The sequence below is a fragment of the Ochlerotatus camptorhynchus genome, unplaced genomic scaffold (genome assembly GCF_037179485.1).
Source record: "Ochlerotatus camptorhynchus isolate MF236.1 unplaced genomic scaffold, CSIRO-AGI_Acam_v1.1 ptg000137l, whole genome shotgun sequence".
Classification (NCBI taxonomy): domain Eukaryota; kingdom Metazoa; phylum Arthropoda; class Insecta; order Diptera; family Culicidae; genus Ochlerotatus; species Ochlerotatus camptorhynchus.
Genome location: NW_027040627.1, coordinates 282,341 through 304,037, shown reverse-complemented (window position 1 = coordinate 304,037; position 21,697 = coordinate 282,341). Strand labels below are relative to the sequence as shown.

The 21,697-nt window shown below is 39.1% G+C and overlaps 2 protein-coding genes and 7 non-coding genes across 9 annotated transcripts; 7 read left to right on the top strand and 2 right to left on the bottom strand.

The window, feature by feature from the left end:
• Positions 1–2,779: 2,779 nt before the first annotated feature.
• Positions 2,780–2,851, top strand: TRNAH-GUG (transfer RNA histidin (anticodon GUG)). The gene has a single exon. It is a non-coding gene; the product is annotated as a tRNA-His (tRNA).
• A 1,081-nt stretch (positions 2,852–3,932) lies between these two features.
• On the top strand, positions 3,933–4,004 carry TRNAH-GUG (transfer RNA histidin (anticodon GUG)). The gene has a single exon. It is a non-coding gene; the product is annotated as a tRNA-His (tRNA).
• Positions 4,005–5,802: 1,798 nt separating this feature from the next.
• TRNAH-GUG (transfer RNA histidin (anticodon GUG)) lies at positions 5,803–5,874 on the top strand. Its single transcript has one exon. It is a non-coding gene; the product is annotated as a tRNA-His (tRNA).
• Positions 5,875–6,338: 464 nt separating this feature from the next.
• On the top strand, positions 6,339–6,410 carry TRNAH-GUG (transfer RNA histidin (anticodon GUG)). The gene has a single exon. It is a non-coding gene; the product is annotated as a tRNA-His (tRNA).
• Positions 6,411–6,990: 580 nt separating this feature from the next.
• TRNAH-GUG (transfer RNA histidin (anticodon GUG)) lies at positions 6,991–7,062 on the top strand. The gene has a single exon. It is a non-coding gene; the product is annotated as a tRNA-His (tRNA).
• A 914-nt stretch (positions 7,063–7,976) lies between these two features.
• On the top strand, positions 7,977–8,048 carry TRNAH-GUG (transfer RNA histidin (anticodon GUG)). Its single transcript has one exon. It is a non-coding gene; the product is annotated as a tRNA-His (tRNA).
• Positions 8,049–8,173: 125 nt separating this feature from the next.
• On the bottom strand, positions 8,174–8,247 carry TRNAT-AGU (transfer RNA threonine (anticodon AGU)). The gene has a single exon. It is a non-coding gene; the product is annotated as a tRNA-Thr (tRNA).
• A 2,659-nt stretch (positions 8,248–10,906) lies between these two features.
• On the bottom strand, positions 10,907–11,767 carry LOC135700476 (uncharacterized). The gene has a single exon (XM_065220995.1). The coding sequence runs from the start codon at positions 11,765–11,767 to the stop codon at positions 10,907–10,909; it is 861 nt and encodes a 286-aa protein (XP_065077067.1).
• Positions 11,768–18,761: 6,994 nt separating this feature from the next.
• On the top strand, positions 18,762–21,437 carry LOC135700460 (mitochondrial protein C2orf69 homolog). The gene is made up of 5 exons (XM_065220980.1): positions 18,762–19,175; positions 19,237–19,469; positions 19,533–19,674; positions 19,731–20,610; positions 20,709–21,437. Exons 1-4 carry the CDS (start codon positions 18,807–18,809, stop codon positions 20,523–20,525), a joined length of 1,539 nt encoding a protein of 512 aa, XP_065077052.1. The 5' UTR covers positions 18,762–18,806; the 3' UTR covers positions 20,526–20,610; positions 20,709–21,437.
• Positions 21,438–21,697: the final 260 nt, after the last annotated feature.

Sequence of the window (21,697 nt, the reverse complement as noted above, 5' to 3'; positions counted from 1 at the left end):
TATCAAAATCCCTCAACATTACAAAACAAATCTATTCTATTCTTTCACTTGTTGGAGCATGTGGAGCTACCAAGATAGCTTACAGAGTATTTTTTAGAATTTCTTTTGGTTGTCATTGGATGTACATTTATGGAATTATTTTGCTACAGTTTCCCGAGTAAAGTAGTGTTAATATAAAGCCTTACCGAGACATATATTGTCACGAAGCTACTTGAAGATAGAGAAGCAAATTCATGCCAATTAATAAAATGTCCGATCTCAAACTCCCGATCATGCTTGGCATGCAAATGTTCGACACCGTACACAATCAACGAACTTAAAAAAAATATGAGATGATTGGTCCAGAGATAAATTAAAAATAATTTCTGCCCTTTGTGCTTATCAGGTACACAAGATTAGTCAGGATATCGTAGAATACCTTGATAAGCCTGTAAAATATAAAGATCTGAATCTATACCTCTCACGCTGAAGTCAATGTACTTGATTATTTTAGAGATAAATCATCCAGCTCAAACCTAGGGGTAATCATCCTTATTATGAACTTAAATCTAACCGGAATAAGTCACGGATGATCAATGAGTGTTAAAGTTACTATTATACATATAAAGTATAATATATAATAATGCAATATATAATAATATAATATATAATAATAAAATATATAAATTAATAAAAAAAAAGAACCTAATATTCCAAACCACACAAGCAACATTTCCGATTTCAATGTGGTCTTTAAGTCAATTCTAAACGTATAAGGCCTCTTCAAAACCATGATAAAACCAAAACTGTTACTTGGGCAATTATATTATGGGGCTTCCCGAAGGTTTACCCATTCTATCATTAAGTCGAATAATCGTATTGATAATCTTAAATTATATTTCGACGGAGACTCAAAATGCTCAAAAGTGAAAATCTAACAAGATATGTATTAACCTGTACAATATCTCCAATACAATTTAAATATTTTGGTAACACATCTTTGTTTCCACAAAATGTTTTGGGTATAAAGAACTTCAAGATCTAAACTCCTGGAAGATTTTAAGAATTTTCAATACTGCGTATTGATTTATGCTTCTTTCAACTTACCAAAACAACATTTAGGCTAAATTTTTGCAGGAGACCCTTTGATTTTATACAAATTCATGCTTCCATAAGCTTTTGGAGATCTAGATCAACAACATATTAATGCAAATCTTATCTCATATTTTTCTAGTTTCATTAATAGACCACTATGACGGATATTCCGGATCTTCCCCGGAACCCCCGTGTTCCGAATTCATTCTGATAAGAGATATTCAAATATTTTAGAAAAAAACCTGATATATCCCATTTCATCCAGAAGTGGCCGTCTTACTCCGATACAAGTCAAGCTATAACAGCTTCTCTAAACCCTAATAATTTAAAGAAAACTTGTATTTTTCTCTATAAGAAGGTAGATCAAACAGACTTCTGTTTTTCTAATAGTTACATTACTTTTACATGATAAATGATATAGAAGATTGCCAGAGCCCAAAAAATACGGAAAACCCGGGAAAATCGCATTAGGAAGAACGAGTAAAAAAACGTGCGAATTTCCTCACCGATTATTCAATCATTTTGTATTGTTCAATTTAATACATTTGAAGTTTGTTGTAGGGAAGAGCAGACAGTCTACGTAACAAACATAAGAGAATCTTATCGATCAAAAAACTGGCAATAGTTGATACAAGGGATGCTGCAGGGGACAACTGTTCAAGTCTCAGATCTTAGTTCGAACAGATATAACAGTTCTTAAACATTAAATTCTGTAAACATAAAATAACAAGTGCCAGTCGCCGCCATACACAATATTAGATAAACGTAATTGTAATATAAACGCTCAATTATAAACGAGCAATTTAAAAAATTATTATCCCTAATATCTGTTGGCCGTTAAATCTAATAATGAATACTAAGTAAGAAATCGTGAGGATATTGTAGTGAAGAGGTGTCGGTTGGAATCAATTGTTTTCCGATAACCAGTTACCGAATTTGTAAGTAATATTGTATAATGTTTATATAAGCTAATAAATATATTATTATAACTTTGAAGCTGATTCAAAGACATCAATATCAATATCCGCAGTAGCTCCCTTTATGTACATCATATTGAATAGAAATGTTCTCCACTTTTTCCAACTGTGTAGTCCATTTCTCATGGTACAGGTATTAGCTAGATGTCTTACAATACACTAGTGCCACCGGTTTATCATTTAATACATCTGTGTCATCTGAAAAACTTTGCTGACGACAGTTACCTTCCTTCTAGTCGAGCGGTCAAGTTAAAGCAAGCAAGTAGATGACAAATGGCACTCAAGTGCCGCTTGGGGAAGGAAACTTGAAGTAAACAGTTCGCCATGCAATAGGTCTTGTTCATCTGAACAACTTTGCAGCCAACTTTTGATCTGGTCGGCATTGCGATATTGGAATGAGTCAATCAAGTCGACCACCAACAGCATTTAAAGATGTGCCCACCGCCACATCAACAGTCTAATATTGTCACAAAACACACAGGTGCCTTATTTTATTTATATCCTGCTCTCCTCATATAGTGTGTGAGAAATAAAAAAATATATAATGGAAAAAAAGTTGAACGATCCGGGACTTGAACCCAGTACTCTGGCATTCATTCATTACGCAATGTCAAAAATAAACTAATTTCTTCCAACATTTCTGGTCAAAATTATATGAGGTTTCATACGACCTTGAAAGTGCAGAATATCTAGACGAATCGATTACTCTTCGATCACCAATCCTCTTAGCCGTGATCGTCTAGTGGTTAGGACCCTACGTTGTGGCCGTAGTAACCCAGGTTCGAATCCTGGTCACGGCAATGGCTCCAGCAGTCATTGTCACGGAGAGGTTATCTTTTTTTTTTACTTCGGCGTTCAGTTGTGAAATACAAACCGTAGGGTAGACGCTCCTATAGTTGCGGAACTTTAGAAGCGTTTGGTTCCTTTAGTTGTACAGTTATACCTCGATATCGCGTAAGTGTCACTTTTGACTTCTATCGTCAATATCGCGCTAATAACAATTGAATCATACAAATTAATATTACCAATAAATGGGGGATTAGCTCATATGTCCGATGGTGATATTAGTTTGCTTGTTTGAATGATAATTTGCGGGAAATCGACGATGGAAGTCAAAAGTGACAGTTACGTTATATCTAAGTATACCTGTACGTAACATATGGAATACACAACTATAGGAACCTAACGCTTCTAACGTACCGCAACTTTAAGAGCGTTTACCCTACGGTTTGTATTTCACAACTGAACGCTGCACGATGAAATGGAAATCAAAGGCTACCGTTCAATAGTGCGCCAGTGAGCTTCTATAATTTCAAGCGCAATGCTCTTAGATAGTATTGTTAAAAAAAGACTTCATGAAAAAAAATCAAAAGGTCTTCTAAATAGGAATGTTTAATATCCTAAATACCATTTCTGCTTACTGGCTGACATACAACTTATGTGGCCTTGTAAACTCTATAAGTGCTCATAAATAGCATGTAAGTGCCTAAGAGCCATCTTTGTTTCGTTAGTCGGTTAGTCCTTTTGTATTCATACAACAATTAAAAAATGGACTGTGCACACTTAGAATACCTAATTTTACATGTGACGGAACCCATCTTTGACATAAAGAATGAGACGTAAACAAACATGTCATGTAAAATTAAGTGCTCCGAGACTGAAAAGTTCGTTACTCGACGACGAAAAGAATCTTTGATTGAGCTGAATTTTGCGTCGATTATGACTCAATTTTATGTCAAAATTGACGCTCGTATATGTCAGTCTGAGAGCACCTAAATTTACATGATTTTTTTTTTCTGAATGTGTGGCCAGTTCCATATGACCTTGAAAGTGCAGAATATCTACACCATTCGATTACTCTTCGATCACCAATCCTCTATAGCCGTGATCGTCTAGTGGTTAGGACCCTACGTTGTGGCCGTAGTAACCCAGGTTCGAATCCTGGTCACGGCAATGGCTTTAACAGTCATTGTCACGGAGAGGTTAGATTTTTTTTGTCTGAGTCCAGGCACTATAACAGCAAATTAATATGCATGACGTGATTATCTCACTACCGAAAACATCGTAGCAAACCCACTGATTGTATGTTTCACAACTTGTGCCGCCATATTGCGTAGGTATAATATTGCGGATTGCGCACATTATAAGTCCAGTTATAAGTACGAAAACGCCGTTAAATCGTATTGGTGTATTCGGCGCACTTATTCCTTGGCTCATAACGAAAATATGCACAGAAGACACCAAGACGACACAACGTCAAAGTGCGCTGATATTAGCGATTCCGCACTTTTGAGAACACCAGTTTTAGCTGCAAAATACAATATAGAAACTGAATTTCACAATATAACGCAACGACCAGTTTCAAGCCTAAAGCACGTTATTATTAGTATAAGCTTGCATACAAGTCGTTGCATGCAGTGGCCGGTGAAATAATTCATCAAGATTGGTCAATGTATGTTCGGTTGAAATATTTCCCTCTGAATTTATCGTAAGAACAGGTGAACTGTAGTAGGAAGGAAATTCACAAGAAGTCTTTCAATGTAAAAATAATTCATTTAGGTATTTGAATAAAATATGCTTGTTTGGACTTGAAACAATGTCAATCTTCAATTGAACCTCCATCCGCAACGTGCGCCAGGTTCTTATTTTACCATTCAGGTGCATATTCCTTCAGGTGTGGGACAAATTTAGTCTGAGGTCAGCTGTGCTCAAACGGCGGTCACAGATAACCTTGAAATTGCATAATATCTACTCGATGTGATTGTCCATCCATTACCATTATTCTGTAGTCATGATGGTTTAGTGGCTATGACGCTACGTTGTGGTCGTAGTAACCCAGTTTCGAATCCTGGTCATGGCACTGGCTCCCGCTGTAATCCATTTTCACGAAGAAGTTGAAAGTACGATTAGGTTATAAGAAAGTCAAATCAAAGCTATACCCTTGAATGGTGTGATAAAATAAGGTACACCGGGGCAAATGGGAATACGGGGTAAGTGGGAACGGTGGATATTAACTCATTCTAAAAGAAATTTCTAGGGTCATAACCCCTCCTGACAATTAAAGATATAGTTCCAACGCTTACATTGTATATCAAAGTACCATTTGAATTCGCTGGTTAACATACGACTTATGCTAAACTTGTAAACTATATAAACCATCGTAAATAACATGTAAATGAAAACAATTAAGTACTTCATAACTGTAATCGGATTTAAAACGGGCATACGTTCTGCGTAAAAAAACGCGAGAAAAAACGGTGTAAATTCTAAAATCCGTGCGAACCAAAAATAATCGCGTAAATCTGCTTAAATAACCTTAAAAAAACAACAATTGAAGTTTAAACTTGTTTTGAGTAAAATATAACCGAATAAGGACACCCACTTAAATTCCGAAAACCGCTCGAAAACAATCGTGTAAATTTCGGAATCCGCATAAATCCTAAAAACCGCATAAAAAAGCTGCGTTACAACCGACTCCAGCGTATTTGTCAAATCATTGCGAGCCCCAACAAACAATTTGAGCTGATTAAAGGCTGAATAAGCGATTTTTTACTCGAAGAAGTATATTTTTGCCTGAATAAGTTCTTATTCCACTTCCAATGTTTGTTGGGGGATTACGTTTTCCTTTTTCAAAAAAGCAGAACTCCTTCCATATATGAATTTAGATCAAAATAATTGACTGTTTCATATGACCTTGAAAGTGTAGAATATCTACACCATTCGATTGCTATCCAATTACTAATCCTCTATAGCCGTGATCGTCTAGTGGTTAGGACCCTACGTTGTGGCCGTAGTAACCCAGGTTCGAATCCTGGTCACGGCAATGTCTCCAGCAGTCATTGTCACGGAGAGGCGATCTTTTTTTATTTCTCCAGAAGAAACGCTTATCGTATCGGTCCTATACCTACTGTGACTTGTATTTCACAACCTTAAGCAACATGGTGATAAAAGAAAATCAAAGCTACCGTTGAATGGTGCTCCGATGTGTTTTCACATTTGTGTCAAATATTCTTCTTCTTATTTTTTTTAGCCAAATATCCCCCAAACTAGAATTTTACATTGCCAACTGACTGTGACAATACATTATGTCCAGATTATTTTATTAAAAAAATAGAATGGACCGGGATTTGATCTCACTACTCTCGGCATTCTCTTAACAATGTTAAAAATGGACATGATAAAAATAAACGAAATGCATCTAAGAGTGTTTGTCAACGTAATTGTTTGACCTTGAAAGTGCAGAATGTCTACACCATTCGATTGCTATTCAATTACTAATCCTCTATAGCCGTGATCGTCTAGTGGTTAGGACCCTACGTTGTGGCCGTAGTAACCCAGGTTCGAATCCTGGTCACGGCAATGGCTCGAACGGTCATTGTCACGGAGAGGTTAGATTTTTTAACAAAATTGCGCAGTTGCCATACGTTAGAAGCATTAGGTTCCTATAGTTGTTTATGGAGTACACAACTATAGGAACGCTTCTAACCTACCGCAACTGTAGGAGCGTTTACCCTACGGTTTGTATTTCACAACTGAACGCAACACGATGACACGGAAATCAAAGGCTACCGTTAAATGGTGCGCCAATGAGCTTCTGTAATTTCAAATGCAATGCTCTTATAAAGCAAAGTTAAAAATAGCCTTCATGAAAATAAAATCAAAAGGTTATCTAAGTAGGAATGTTTTATATCCTAAATACCATTTTAGCTTACTGACTGACATACAAACTATGTAGGCCTTGTAAACTCTGTAAGCGCTCATAAATAGCATGTAATTGCCTAAAAGCCATCCTTGTTTCGTTACACGATTAATCCTTTTTTAATTCATACATCAATCAAAAAATGGCGGCCAAAAAATGAACTGTAGCCAATTCCATATGACCTTGAAAGTGCAGAATATCTAGGCGAATCGATTACTCTTCGATCACCAATCCTCTATAGCCGTGATCGTCTAGTGGTTAGGACCCTACGTTGTGGCCGTAGTAACCCAGGTTCGAATCCTGGTCACGGCAATGACTTCAACTGGAAGCCATTGTCACGGAGAGGTAGTTTTTTGTTTATTAATTTCAAGCAGTATATCCGGGCTTGCGACGGCCAAAGCTAAATCTCATCTTCCAACGCAAGCGCGAGGCACAAGCTTCACCACACATCACTGTCGCCCGACCGAGTGGTGAGCAGGTAAGCAGGTAATGATTCTGATGGAATCCTGGGGGGCCTCATTCCGTAAGTCGAAACGAATCTTTTTTTTTTGTATGAACGCTTGTATGATAAAGTTAGTCATTTCGACTTGCGAATTTAGGCCTTTGATTTCATTCCTACATCGAACGGCAAGCGTCTCACTTATTCAACGAACAGATCGCTGGGTGGAGTTACCCTCTCTCTCTCTCTCTCGTTGTCATGTTGCTTTCCCTCGCCGTTGTGAAAACATCGTCAGCTGTTTGAGGTTAAGCATACCGTCGGACGATGGTTGATTGATATCAACAATGTAGCAGTTTTGCTTGGAAATAGGATTTCCTATCACCTTGAATAAATATTTTGAATATTAAATGCTTAGATGTGTATATCCGTCAACTACTTAACGTTTTATATTTTATTCAGAAAGGCATTGAACATGTAGTCCAACTAAAACAGTTGAATTATCAATTGCAAAGCCTCTTCAACCTACTGTGCACCTTTCGCTGGTGGGGCGCATAGACTTGAATTTCACAACAAGCTGCAACGGGTGAGCTAAAAATAAAACCTACGAAAGTTTGCAAAACTGCACTGTAGAGCGATGAAATGCTTGTGAAACAAAATTCCGGTTACTTGTTACAGTTACGTTCGAAAGCGTTTCAAATTTACTTTCTTTAGTATTCTGATCGTAAAAGGTGGATTTGGGCTTTCACTTAATTCATTTGCAACAGCTCTAAACTTACAACTCCCGGTAGCCGTGATCGTCTAGTGGTTAGGACCCTACGTTGTGGCCGTAGTAACCCAGGTTCGAATCCTGGTCACGGCAATGGCTCGAACAGTCATTGTCACGGAGGGAGTGTATCTTTTTTTTCTGTCATCACCTAAAATTAATTAACCAATATTTTTGCATGTTGATGTGGGTAATGTAGGGATTAAAAAAATATCCACATTAGGCTCCGGCGAGATTCGAACTCACGATCTCCTGTTTACTAGACAGGCGCTTTAACCAACTAAGCCACGGCGCCGTACGGTGACAATTGTTGCGTGGTGTGCGACATTTTTATTCGAATTGAAGAGTATAATTTATAATCCTATTCCACTACCTGTTATGTCAGCGAATGATACCAGACGCCTGTAAGCAAACTGTAGATTATGTGATCAGTTAACACAGCAAGTGGGGAATAATGCTTTAATACTTTCTTGGCAGTCAATTAAAATGTATACCGCATGCCGTGCTATGCTGGAGTATGCCAGACAGACACCTATGCATTCGTATATTTTTTTTTCAGTTGAGCAGTCTAGCTATAGATCGTTTCTTTAAGCGTTGCTATGGAAAAAAATGTGTTTGACAGAAAGTGGGCCTAGTGTTTACGGTTCGGACTTCACAAAATGTTCCAATGATGGTCTGATCAGCAATGATACTAATGTGCGAGCGCGTGGGAAAAATGCGCGCAAATTGAATGTGATGGATCTTATAGCGAATTTGTTTATTAGCCAGGTTGGGCTAATGGTTTATAAGAGGATACAAACATTTTATATATTTGTTGCATTTGCCCTCAATGTGATCTTTAAAAGTTAATTTTTGGTCAAGTACTAATCCATGATATTTCACTTGGTTTGACCATGAAATTGGAGCTCCGTTCATAGTGACTACTAATAGGTTGCAAAAATGGAGCTCTAGGCTTATGTGGAAATATTATAAGTTGAGTTTTGGAAGTGTTGGGAGAAATCTTCCATTTTTGTAAATAAGAAGAGAAAATATCTAAACTTTTCTGCATTGGTAACTCTTAAAAATTGATGAGTAGTTGAATGTCCATAACAAAATCCAAACTGCTCATCTGCAAAAATTGAGTTCGTATTGATGTAAAGCATCATTCTGTTTCAAATAATCTTTTCAAAAAGTTTACTTATTGAAGAAAGCAAACTTATTGGACGGTAGCTAGAAGCTTCAGTTGGATTTTTATCCGGCTTCAAAATTGGAACAACTTTTGCATTTTTCCATTTATCAGGAAAGTATACCAAACGAAAACATCTGTTAAATAATTTTACTAAGATACTCTTTGGGAGTTTTTTTTAATGAGGATATAGAAAATATCACCTGGAGCTTTCATATTATGAAACTTTTTAGTTATAGATCTTACTTCGTCCAAATCAGTCCCCCAGGGATCACGGCATGGTTCACAAATGCGCATCTGTACATTCAGTTGGTGAGTTTATCCCATAGATTGCATTTTTTGAATTAATGCAGGTGTTAACTAACGTAGTTTGTTTCGGTTGCACTTGGGATACGAAATACCAGCACTGCATTTAAAAACACTTAAGGTATCCATGAGAATAATTGTTATGAAACGTTACAGAAATTTACTTTCTCACTGTCACTGTTTCTTCACTTCATTGAATAGGGTCGTATCTACATCTTCACTTAAATAGCAAATAATGTATACCTACAGACAGGCTTAAAAACGGAAAATAATATATATTTTCTGAATAAATTTCGTGACATTGAAACTGGTTTTCTCACTCGTTAAAAATATCTTGTTTGCGTTTTATGTGATTTGATATATCGACGCCTAAATTTACTATAACATGTTCCGTCCATATCTCCGAAACTAGTTGACCTTTCCTTAATATAAAAAGCTTTATAAACGATCATTTTATTTTTCATTTGGAGTTGAACACAATCCTGTTTAGTGGGAGACGTGAAACACGTCTTTCAAACTTTGGAAATTTCTCGTTCCAAACCTGAAAAAAATCATAGATTTTATTCAGTGCGAACACGTTTTAAATAACTTTTTTCCCTTAAAAGTGCCCATCTTGAGATGTATGAAAGAGTTGTAGATAAATGGTATGTCTACCTGTAGAAAAAGTTTTAAAAGTAGAAATAAATGGTATGTCTACCTGTAGAAAAAGACTTAAATATTTCCTTATGAAAGCTCATTTATTTCTCTACAACAATTTCCTTCGGCAACATTTTTGTAGGACTTAACATTATGGAGTTATTTTTTTTTTAATATGATTACAAAAAAGATCTGCCCTTTCCAAATGTTGGTCTAGATTTTTTTTAATGAAAATAAGTATGCAAAGTTGGTTAAGTAGACATAATATATACACCTCACAAAGTTTTATTGAAATCTGAGAGGGTGCTGCCAACCATTTGTCGAGTAAGCGTGAAATTCGTCATGTTTTCGTTTCCAGTGCACACAGCTAAAAAAAAGTAGTGTAAATTTCAGTTTAAACTATAGATCGTGTAAATTTATGAGAGATTCACCAGTAAAATTCAGATTTTTTTTTCTGTTCAGCTCCGGTCGATGAATTCGTTTGCTTCGTACCAGCAAGCATCCAAACAGGTCGTCAAATCAGAATCAGATGGACAATGCACGTGTTTGAAATCTGTACACGCATGTTTGAACCAAGTTCGAAAAATGATATACAATGAGACGTCCAATTGTCCTCAGATCCGCACAATCACAACATTTAGGGCTATCGTCAAGCGGAAACTATGTGTTGGCGCGCTTACCCTACTTATACTATATGGCTGAAGATGACGACGTCTCGGTCGGGTGCGTTGGCTCTTTTTTTGGCTCATTTGCAAACAGCTGGGTGGACCCGGTTGCCAAAAGGGCAAGAAAAACTGGGCTAAAAGTGCGCCCGCTAGCACCAGTTTTCTTGTGAGAAATAACAATCTCACTCAGTGCCGCCAGAACCAAAATACCCGCAAAGTTTGGCGGTATCGGAGAGGATGGACTGCTTCGTTGGAGGCTCATCGCTGATTCGGATCTGGGAATCAAAACGGAGAAGATCAACTTCAGGTTCCCAGATAATTTCCAGCGCCTTGATGGATTCATCGGGGTTGAAGTGGACCTGTTCGTCGTTGAGACCTTGAAGCACCTCAAGCCGATTTGAAGTCCATTTTCGCAGTTCAAATCCACCTTTTTTCAGCAGTTCGTCGAGCTCTGTACGTAGACGAATCGCTTCTTCGACAGATTGGGCATCACCAACGAAGTCGTCAACGTAAAAATTCTTCTTCAACGCTGGGCCACCCTTCGGGTATGCAGCGCCTTTATTTGCTGCTAGTTGCTGGAGAGTACGTGTCGCTAAGTAGGATGACGGGCCCAAACCATACGTAACGGTCAGTAGTTCGTAGACTTGGACTGGAGATAACTTGGAGAACCGCCACAGGATACGCTGGAACGATGTGTCGTCCGGATGGACAAGTATCTGTCGATACAGCTTGGCAATGTCGGCGACTAGAGTGATCACAAAAGTACGAAACCGCAGAATGATGTCCAGAAGATCGTCCTGCACCACGGGACCCACGCAAAGAGCTTCATTGAGAGAGAAACCGGTAGAAGTGTTCGCTGAGGCGTCAAACACAACCCGGACCTTGGTCGTTGTACTTGCTTCCTTAATTACGGGGTGGTGGGGCAGATAGTAAGCGGGAGCATTTTCGTCGTCCGCTTCGACCAACCGCATGTGGCCGAGGGAGATGTACTCCTTAATGAACTGGTGGTATTCTTCTTTAAATTGAGGTTCCGTTCCAGGCATATTTCTAGGTACTCGAACCGCCGATGGGCGTTGTCTCGGGAGTCTCCGAGCATCACATCGAAATCCGGCTTTCGGGGATACCGAACTATGTATCGATGATCAGAATTTTGTGACACGGTAGACTGGTACAGGGATTCACAGCGCCGTTCTTCCACTGAGTAGTTGTCCGTGGTTGTCAACTCTTGACTCTTCCAAAATCGCTCCATGATGTCCTCCAGCGAAGTCATCGAAACCTCGACCGCATTGCACGAGATAGATGATACCGATGTCTGTGTGACTGAGCTAGCGTTCGCCGAACCAGCTACAATCCAACCGAAGACGCTGTTGTCCAGAAGTGGAAGGTTTCTGTTAAGCTGAATGCGATCGGAGCTGGGGAAGAAGGAGTGCTCTCACGTTTTAGAGAGGTGCCACTTAAAACGTAGTCGTTGAGGGCCAGTGGTCGTTTACGCCCAAAGGAAATAACAGAGCATTTAGAAGCATTTAAGACCATACGGTTCGTCTTGCACCAAGCTGTGAAGGTCTCTAGTTGTTCTTGAAGAAAGAAAGCGTCACTTGGTTTGTTGATAGCATAATATAGCTTAACACTCCGAATAGGGTGGGTTAACAACTTTACGCCGACTACGAAACCTCCGAAAAGCGTGTAACGGCAAGTTCGCAACAACATAACTTCGTCATTTCTTGATGAATTTCAAAAATTGTGGTAGCTCTAGACTTCCTAGGGTCTGTAGATTACTTTGATCTTAAAAATATTGAAAATAGGGTCGTCTAGAGAAAAAAGTCGTTACACGTTTTTTTAAGGTGTGTTTATGGGCTTTGCAAGTGGCTTAAGATCTATAATTTAGATTAATTAGCACAAATGTTCATAATTAGCCAGAATACAGTAATGGTTCCTACATATGGATCCTGAAGACAGCGGAACGGTCCTCCGAAAGATTCGGAACATCCGTAAAAGTGGTCAATTCACGAACGTGATGCTATAGCTCCGTGTTTTTTTTTTTTTTTCGAAAACATTAGGAATTGTGATATTAGAAAGAATTTGGGGTCGTGACATAAATATGGACCTGGATGGCCATGGGTCCGTCCTACGTAAGATACGGAACAGTCGTGAAAGTGGTCAATCGACAAAACTGATTCTAGAGATTCGTTTTTTTTTTTTTTTAATCATTTTTGAATTGTGATATAAGATAGAATTTGGGGTCGTTACAAAAACATGGACCCATGGCCATCGAACCATCCTCTGGAAGATCCGGAACCTCCACAAAAGTGGTCAATCTATGAATCTGATCCTGATCCAAGAACTGTAATATTAGAAAGAATTTTGGGTCGATACATAAACAGTGGCCCGAATGACCTTGGGACTGTCCTCCGCTACATCCATAAAAAGGTCCATCCATAAAACTGATCCTAGCGCTCCGCAGTTTTGTTTTGATATTAGGAACTGTGATATAATAATGAATATGTGGTCGTGACATAAACATGACCCGGATGGCTATGGGCATCAGCCAATCAACGATCTGATCTTGTTTATATGAAATTCCTCTACATTTTTGTAAACAAAGTGTTCAGCATCAGCTGGGGATTTCAAAATGGCTGAAGCTTAGCCAAAAATCTTGAATTGAACCAGTTAACTTTAACTGCGTATGTGTGTCCATGCACATTTAGCAATACAGTTGAATTCGTGCAACCTTGTGGTGTGAAGATCTAGCCCTCACGTATGTGTTGGTAGAGAGAAAAATGTAAACATTTCAGAAGAAGATTAAAAAAACACGGAGCTCTAGAATCAGTTTCATGGAATTAGTACTTTTATGGATGTTCCGAATCTCGCGAAAAATGGTCTCATAGTCATCCTGGTCCATGTTTATGTCACGATCCCAAATTATTTCTTATATCACAGTTCTTAATATTTTTTGAAAAAAAAAAAACTGTGGAGCTCTAGGATCAGTTTCATGGATTGACCACTTTTACGGATGCTCCGGATCTTCCGGAGGACGGTCTCATGGCCATCCAGGTCCATGTTTATGTCACGGCCCCAAATTCATTCTTATATCACAGTTCCACGTGTTTTCAAAAAAAAAACTGTGGAGCTCTAGGGTCAGTTTCATAGATGGACCACTTTTAGGGATGTTCCGGATCTTTCGGAGGACGGTCCTATGGCCATCTTAGTCCATGTTTATGTCAGACTCCAAATTCTATCTTATATCACAGCTCTAAATATTTAAAAAAAAAACGCATAGCTCTAGGATCAGTTTCATAGATTGACCACTTTAACAAATGTTCCGGATCTTCTGGAGGACCGTTCCGTTGTCTCCAGGATCCATATGTAGGAACCATGACTGTATTCTGGCTAATTGTGAACATTTGTGCAAATTAATCTAAATTATAGATCTTAAGCATTGTAAGGAGAGCCCATAAACACAGCTTCAAAAAAACGTGTAACGAATTTTTTCGCCTTTTAAAAAAGTAGACGACCCTATTTTTAATCTTTTTAAGATTAAAATAATCTAGAGACCCTAGGAATTCTAGATGTACCGCAATTTTTTTTTTTTAAATTCATCAAGAAATGACTAAGCTATGCTATTGCCAGTGCTGTTTATTTTCATATCATTCGATTGAAGATAATCTGATGAACCAATACCTACAACCATTCTATCAATTCTGTGAAAACGAATTCTCACATGACAATAATTTATTATTATTATTATTATATTTATTTATTAGTGACACTTTATCACTTCTGTGACATTCGTGTCGCGCCATAATTTGAACAACCCCTTTCTCATGCCAGCTCATCGTCACTGTCAATTGAGTCACTCACTATCATTTGATATACGAAAGTAGAGTATGGAAGAAACCCAGCAAAATGGTCCCGAGTAGACAAGTCCAATGTCGTATTTTGTCAGGTTAATTTTGGGTTTATGCCCTGTAAAAGGATGAGGGGCTTGTGATGATTTGTCAAGTGCCGCTATGATTTTTTTTTTGCAATTTGATAAAATTGTAGTTTTTCTCCAGTTCATTGATTTGAAAGGTTCATGCGAGTTAATTTCACGGAGCCGTAAATTGTAGTTTTATCATAATTTTAATATTAGCATAAAATAAAATAGTAATTTTAAATTCGCTTTTGTAATGCTAAGGTAAATAGTTTGCTTTGAGTGTAAAGTTAATTTATAAGAAAGTTCTAACAGTTTTTTTTTTGCACTTCGAAACTTGAAGGGTCATACCTCTAACATAGTAGCAGTGACAGTGTCGCATGTCCTAACAACAACTGCCTGCGACTAGTGTTCGAGGGGCCGACAGGGCTGAATACGGGTCAATACTAACAAAACTCTAACACTAACATGACCCCGAAACTAACGTTCATCCATTGCACTAATAGTTATAATGTAGTTGTACTTTCATAATAACCCATCTATCACAGACAAACAGACATAACACTCGGTTGGACAGGTTGTTCATCGAATACGCATTTGACGGTCAATTCGGGTGTTTTTGGTTGGTGGTGCCGCCAACTGTGGCACGCACGGTCGGTTCCCTTGCGTTTGACGTCTGCACACTAGCGCCATCTGTTAAGCGTACTATCATGATACTCAACAGATGGCGGTAGTGTTTTAGTGACTATGTTTTGTGGAGAAAAATATTAAATGTGTTATTTCTGTTTGTCTGTGCATCTATGTTTCTTTTTCGTTGTGTGTGTGTGTGTGTGTGTGTGTGTGTGTGTGTGTGTGTGTGTGTGTGTGTGTGTGTGTGTGTGTGTGGGGGGGGGGGGGGGGTTAATGTAACCAATACTAATACCTTTCTTTCTGTTCTTTTATTCGTTTTCTATATCCCTTCACCATCACCCCATATCACATCGTTTTGACGAGAGATGACTTACTTGCATGGTGCATGCCCAAGTCGTACTACAGGATAATATGTTGAGCGTGGTTCTATCACAAATCGATAGAACTGAGGAATAATGAGGTAAATTGTACACAGTATTTTAAAGGAGCCAACTCTAAGCAGGTAATAATAGCAATTAATAATCAAACAACCATAAAAAGGTAAGAATGAATTTATTTATTTTAAATACAGTAATGACCCGATTTTGTCAGCCCATCCGCGCTTCAGATTTTTTTCTTTCAATAATTTCACATAATCATAAATCTAAATTTTTCTCATTCGTCATTCGTTAAGAGGGATATTTAAAGTATACTTTGGTGCAATAGGTTCAAGAAGATTACTGAAAAAGGGCTTGGGTTTTGTAGAACATTGGAAAACATTTTCAAAAAAGGGGGTTGACAAAATCGGGACATTACTGTATTCCATTTACATTTACATGATTTATCACATATTTCCGGAGAGCTTCGAGGTTGGAGCGTAGTTGCTTTTGTAGATGGGCACGTCATTTGTCGGTTTCTCGCGGATTGGGGCTCAGTCTGGAAAAACTGATAACACAAACAGGTAGAAGAATAGTTCCTCTATGATTTGTTATAGTTTGTTTGCAGGATTGTTCTTTTGTTCGCGGGAGGCCGACGATTGACGTGTTTGTTTGCAGGGGCGATTGCGTCCAGATCTCGGGGTTCTCCGGATTTATGGTCGTAATCTAATACACACAGTTGATCACAATACGAGCCTAAAAGCTGCAGTGACCTAGTGAGCACCATAGCTCGAGTCGTCTGAAAGTATTGTGTATCGCATGGAGAGCCCAACCGAGATTCTAGCCTATTAAGACTGCAGTTGGTCAACTCTCAAAAACCAAAAAAAAAAAAATTTGGGTTTATGTCGGGTCAATATCGGGTTGTAGTTTAGTAGAAGTTATGTTGGCTAAGCTTTTTCGCCGGAATGTCGACCAGAGCTCCGTTTATGTGTAGGTTACACTCAATTGAATGATATCAAGCGTATCTCAAATGAGAATGATCCATGCCTTCGTCAAATGACTAAGCAACTGATATCACCCATTCGAAGGAGGTCCCCTTTGATAGCGGATAGCTGCTTTTCTATTTTCATCAAAAAGTAGAAGGGTCTGTGCACGAACGGAAGCTTGACGTAGGATCGCTAATGCACGGTACAAATGTGAAGAGCATTTAGTTCTTTTAATTAATCATATCGCCCGGCCATTTTCCACAGAGATGGCGCTGTTCCACTGGTAGGAAGTGATAAAAATCCCCATAATGAAATTGAGGTTCAGGTTTAAAAAATTGAACGACCTAATGTAATTAGTCAGGGACTTTATCGTTCAGTTTTCCCGGAGATTATTGTTAAACATATGCTACAATTAAATAAAAAGGGTTTTTTTTTCCATACACTTTTAAACCGCTTTACCACCAGTCCCCAGAGAGCCAAAAACATTCAAATTTGAGAGTGAACATTCTTTCTGACGAGCTCAATCTCTCGACATGCCATGTATTTTGATGACACTCGATTTGTGATTTCCCTTTCACAGATTACAAAATAGAGTACCTGACATTACAAAACATGTTATCTATAACATCCGAAGATACTTTTTGCCCCGCCCCATTCATAAAAATCGGCGGGAAATTATGTGAGGGGTGAGCTATTTTGTGTGTTGAATCTGTAAAAAAGGAGGGACTTCGAATATTAATCTAAATGCAGATATAGAGGTACCAGCACGTTTTGCACTGCACTGTCTTCTGTGAACAATTAACGGAAACAGATTGTGCGTAGTTTCCGATAGACGGCACATGAATGCAGAAGCTTGACAAAAATTTTAATTGATCGATCTCTGTCGCTTCAAAGCGTAGATGACATCCATGGCAGCTTACGCTTGGCGTGTTCAGTGTAGGTGACAGCATCACGGATCACATTTTCCAGGAACACTTTCAGCACACCTTGTAGACCGGAGATACGTTTGACACCGGCACGGCGAGCCAGACGACTGCTTTTGCTGCTTCTTCTGCCTGTTCACCATGGCGTCCGAAGCGAAAATGAGTTGAGGCTAGACAGCAGCGTTGTTTTATATCTTTTCTGGTTAAAGCAGAATGATGTGGTACTCGATAATGACGACTGGGTTTGGGAAGAACGTTTATCTCATGAAAACAATTATCACTTTTTATTTGTACATCGGACATTGCTTGAAATTACAACTTTTTCAATAGTTTCTTGTTGAAAATCATCAGTCGGAAGCATTGCGTAGAAATATTTCTGATCGATTGGTGATAAAATTAATGAAATTGGTCCAGGGGCAGCTGAGTTATTAATGTTGAAAATCTTTCATAATTTTGTTTCATGTTCCATTTTCGGTTTCCACAAAGTGTACCCTAGTATAGAAATTGAAGACGTAGTCCTACGTCAAAAATTTCAATTGATTTTGAGAACTTACAGCACTGGCTATTGCAAACTTGCCGTTACACGCTTTTCGGAGGCATCGTATTCGGAGTGTTAAGGTCGTCGTAAGATTTTTTGTGGCATTTAAGGACGTTGTTAACATCGTTCATGTATAGCAGGAAAAGGAATGGTCCAAGATGACTGCCTTGCTGTACCCCGGACTTAACAAGAAACGAAGACGAAACATGATCACCAAGCTTGACGGACATTTTCCGTCCAGTCAGGTACGAGTGCAGCCAACAGTGAGGGTTACCATCAATTCTTAATCTGTTAAACTTGGCCAGGGCAATTTCGTTATCCATTTTATCGAAAGCAGCCGACAGATCCGTATAAATCACATCTACATGCGAGCCTTTTCTCCATTTGGCGAACGACGAAAGAAGTAAATGTCACAAGGTTGGTGGTAGTCGACCGTTTGGGAACAAATCCATGTTGATCTGATGAGAAATATTGCGAGCATTTCGGTGATAAGAAGTTAATGACCAGAGCTCAACTGTCTGATTCATATGATACATGTCCAATGAGTTTTCAACTTACAACCCAATGGGCTCTTTAGCACGTTGAGAGATTTTCCAGGGCACATCTAGAATACTTCCAAGAAACCTCCAAAGAAAATTATGCGAAAATCGCAAATCTAACTGAATTGTCTTTTTTCCGGATATTTGCAGGTGGTGATCAATTAGTAGAGCTGAACTTTCGAGGCATATTCCCCTATGCAATGCATGCATTGCGGTGTAATGATACGGCAACGGCAGGTGGCGGTGGGAGCTCTACAGGCGGTGCCTTAGCCAATAGCGGAACAAGCGGAGTAGCAGGCATCGCAGGCGGAGGAGGAGGCGTGAGCGGTACCAATATGGGTGGAAGTACATCAATACTTCAGCTTCAACAACAGCAGCCATCACAACCGCTGCTTCAACCTCAGCAGCAGCAGCAACAGCAACCTCCACAATTGCCGAAAGGTGGTCCGGTGCGGATAAACGGTATCAAAGGGTACCAGAATAGAACCAACCATATCATCTACTGTCCGCCGTTATTGCGCTCCAAGGACGACTGCACGGCGGTAGTCTATTTTGGTGGAGATGTTCAGGTATGCATTCTTTAGGGAATCATTGAAGTTTTAAACGTATAGTACTTCATCTTGAATTCAGGACATCCCGGAGAAAATGGAAACGAATAGGGACAATAAGAACTACATCAAGTGGAACCTGGAGAATACGGCCCTGCTTTTGAGGGATTCATTCCCTCGGTCGCATATCGTTGTGGTGCGGCCGATGCGTATGGAATATAGCACCTTCAGTTGCTTCGACAACTTCGTACGGGGCAACAATGCTGGCATTCCTGATCACACTCCGATGCACTTCTCGTTGCAGCATTTAGAAGAGTTAGTACCACATGGGGGAAATATGTCAAATCTTATCTATTAATGTATCTGATTTTCCTACAGATTGCTAAACAATTTGACTAAAAAGCTGACAAAACCTGTACTAGAACCGGATCTTCTGCATAAGCTAATAGCGGCGACAAATTCTTCATTGTGTGGGACTGGATTAGAAGGAAGTCAGGACATGGACGTGGATGTTCTTCAGGTAAGACCGATTGTCTCATTACTTGCGCAAGGTAATTTAAACCGTGATTATTTCAGTCGGATGTTCAAAACAATACAACTTCGCCAGCTTCATCATCGGTAACGGGCACAGGTGCCAGCAATGCCGACATCAACGATCTTCTCTGGTGGCGCGAGAGTCTCAACCTGGACAAGGCAAACCTCGCCCTGATGGGTTTCAGCAAAGGCTGTGTCGTTCTCAATCAATTCATCTACGAGTTTCATTACTATAAGACCCTCACCCCCGACGATAGCACAATGATGCGGTTGGTTTCTCGGATAAAGGACATGTACTGGTTGGACGGCGGTCACGGCGGGGGTAAAAACACCTGGATCACCTCGCGAAGTCTCCTGGAGACACTGTGCCGGTTAGGAATCAACGTCCATGTGCACGTTACGCCATATCAGATCCAGGACGATCATCGGCCGTGGATTCGCAAGGAGGAGAAGTCTTTCACGGATTTGCTCAAACGTCTCGGTGCTTCCTTCGATCGACACCTCTATCCTAGTGAAGCCAATTCTACCAACTTGTTCACTCACTTTGAAGTACTCAATCGCTTCCGGCAATACCAGATCAACGTGTTCGCACAACAACACCTTCAGCAACAGCAACAACTGACCGCCACGAACTTGTCCACCACATTGGAGGAAAACGTTCAACTCCAACAGCAGCAACAGATACAACCGGAGTTGCATCCGGCGGAAGTGGAGGAGCAAACGGGCGCCAGTGGCGTCGAGCAAATGATTACCGGCAATGATACGGACGTAGAGGATGAAAAAATGGCTACCTCCGCCGCCGACGACGACGAAGAAGAAGAAAGTGGCACCAAGTGATCGAATGACTAAACCAGAAACTCAGCCAGCGAATTTACCGTATTTGCGACAAGTTCGCGAATCCAGTGATGAATGCTTTATAAAGGTAAGTGGAATGTTTCGATTTCGTTGAAAATCAAAACAGTTTTGATCCACGGAAGTATCATTGATAAGATTCCTTTTTTTGTTCGTTTCGCCCAACAGTCATGCTTATAAATCGTTTCATTTCGTTTTCGGCGAAACGTGTGTCGCCGTATTTGGATTGTGTGTATGTGTATAGGTGGAAATTGTACAGTTTTTAGCCTATATCGGTCAAACCAATCATGCCATTATTTTGCATAAAATTTATTGCATGGAAAGATAGATGAAAACACAGATTCATTATATTGCTTTGATGATAGTCTTTATTTAAAAACGAAAAATATTTTTTAATTAAAATTGTAATTTAGGATGCAGGAAAATACGAAAGTATATAATATATTTTATATGATTTTCCTTTAATCGTGTAATGTTTAAGTTTAGCTGGCTAGGCGAGGAAAGGCATTTTGTATCCGAGTTTTTTCGGATACAGGGTTCACAGGGGAAGACCTACTACTACTACTATTATTTCAGACTAGGCTAAGCGATACAAAATCGGAAAGAAAGTATTCAATTTGGATTGATATTTAGGAATGACAAAAGAGCTGTATTTTGCAACAACTACAAAAAAAACTGTAACAAAGATTACTTTGCACTAAATTATATCTGCTTCTATTTCGGCAACAAGAAAAAATTTACTTGAAAACAGAGATCATAGATTTTAACTGTGGAAAAACAATCAAAAACAAAACTTTTGCTGTTTTTGGATGAATGGTAAAAATTGATGTTTGCTATGGAAATTATGAATGAAAATTTAAAGCAAAAATGAGAAACTTTCACGTTTGAATCAAATAACGAGTGTTTTTCACGATTAGGATATGAAAGAAATCCTTAGTGAAGGCCATCATGAATAGGGGCCTATCTACAATACAGTTTTTGAGAGATTTTGAACCCGCCCCCTCCCTCTTTCCCTCGCGGGCATTTTCGTACGGATTTTTTTATTGTATGGACCTTGGACGACACTCGCCAACAACTGAGTAAGGTTAAGAACAAGGTTGATAGAATCCACAAATGGTCGTTGTCAAAGCCTTGTAAAATCAGCCATAATTGCGGCC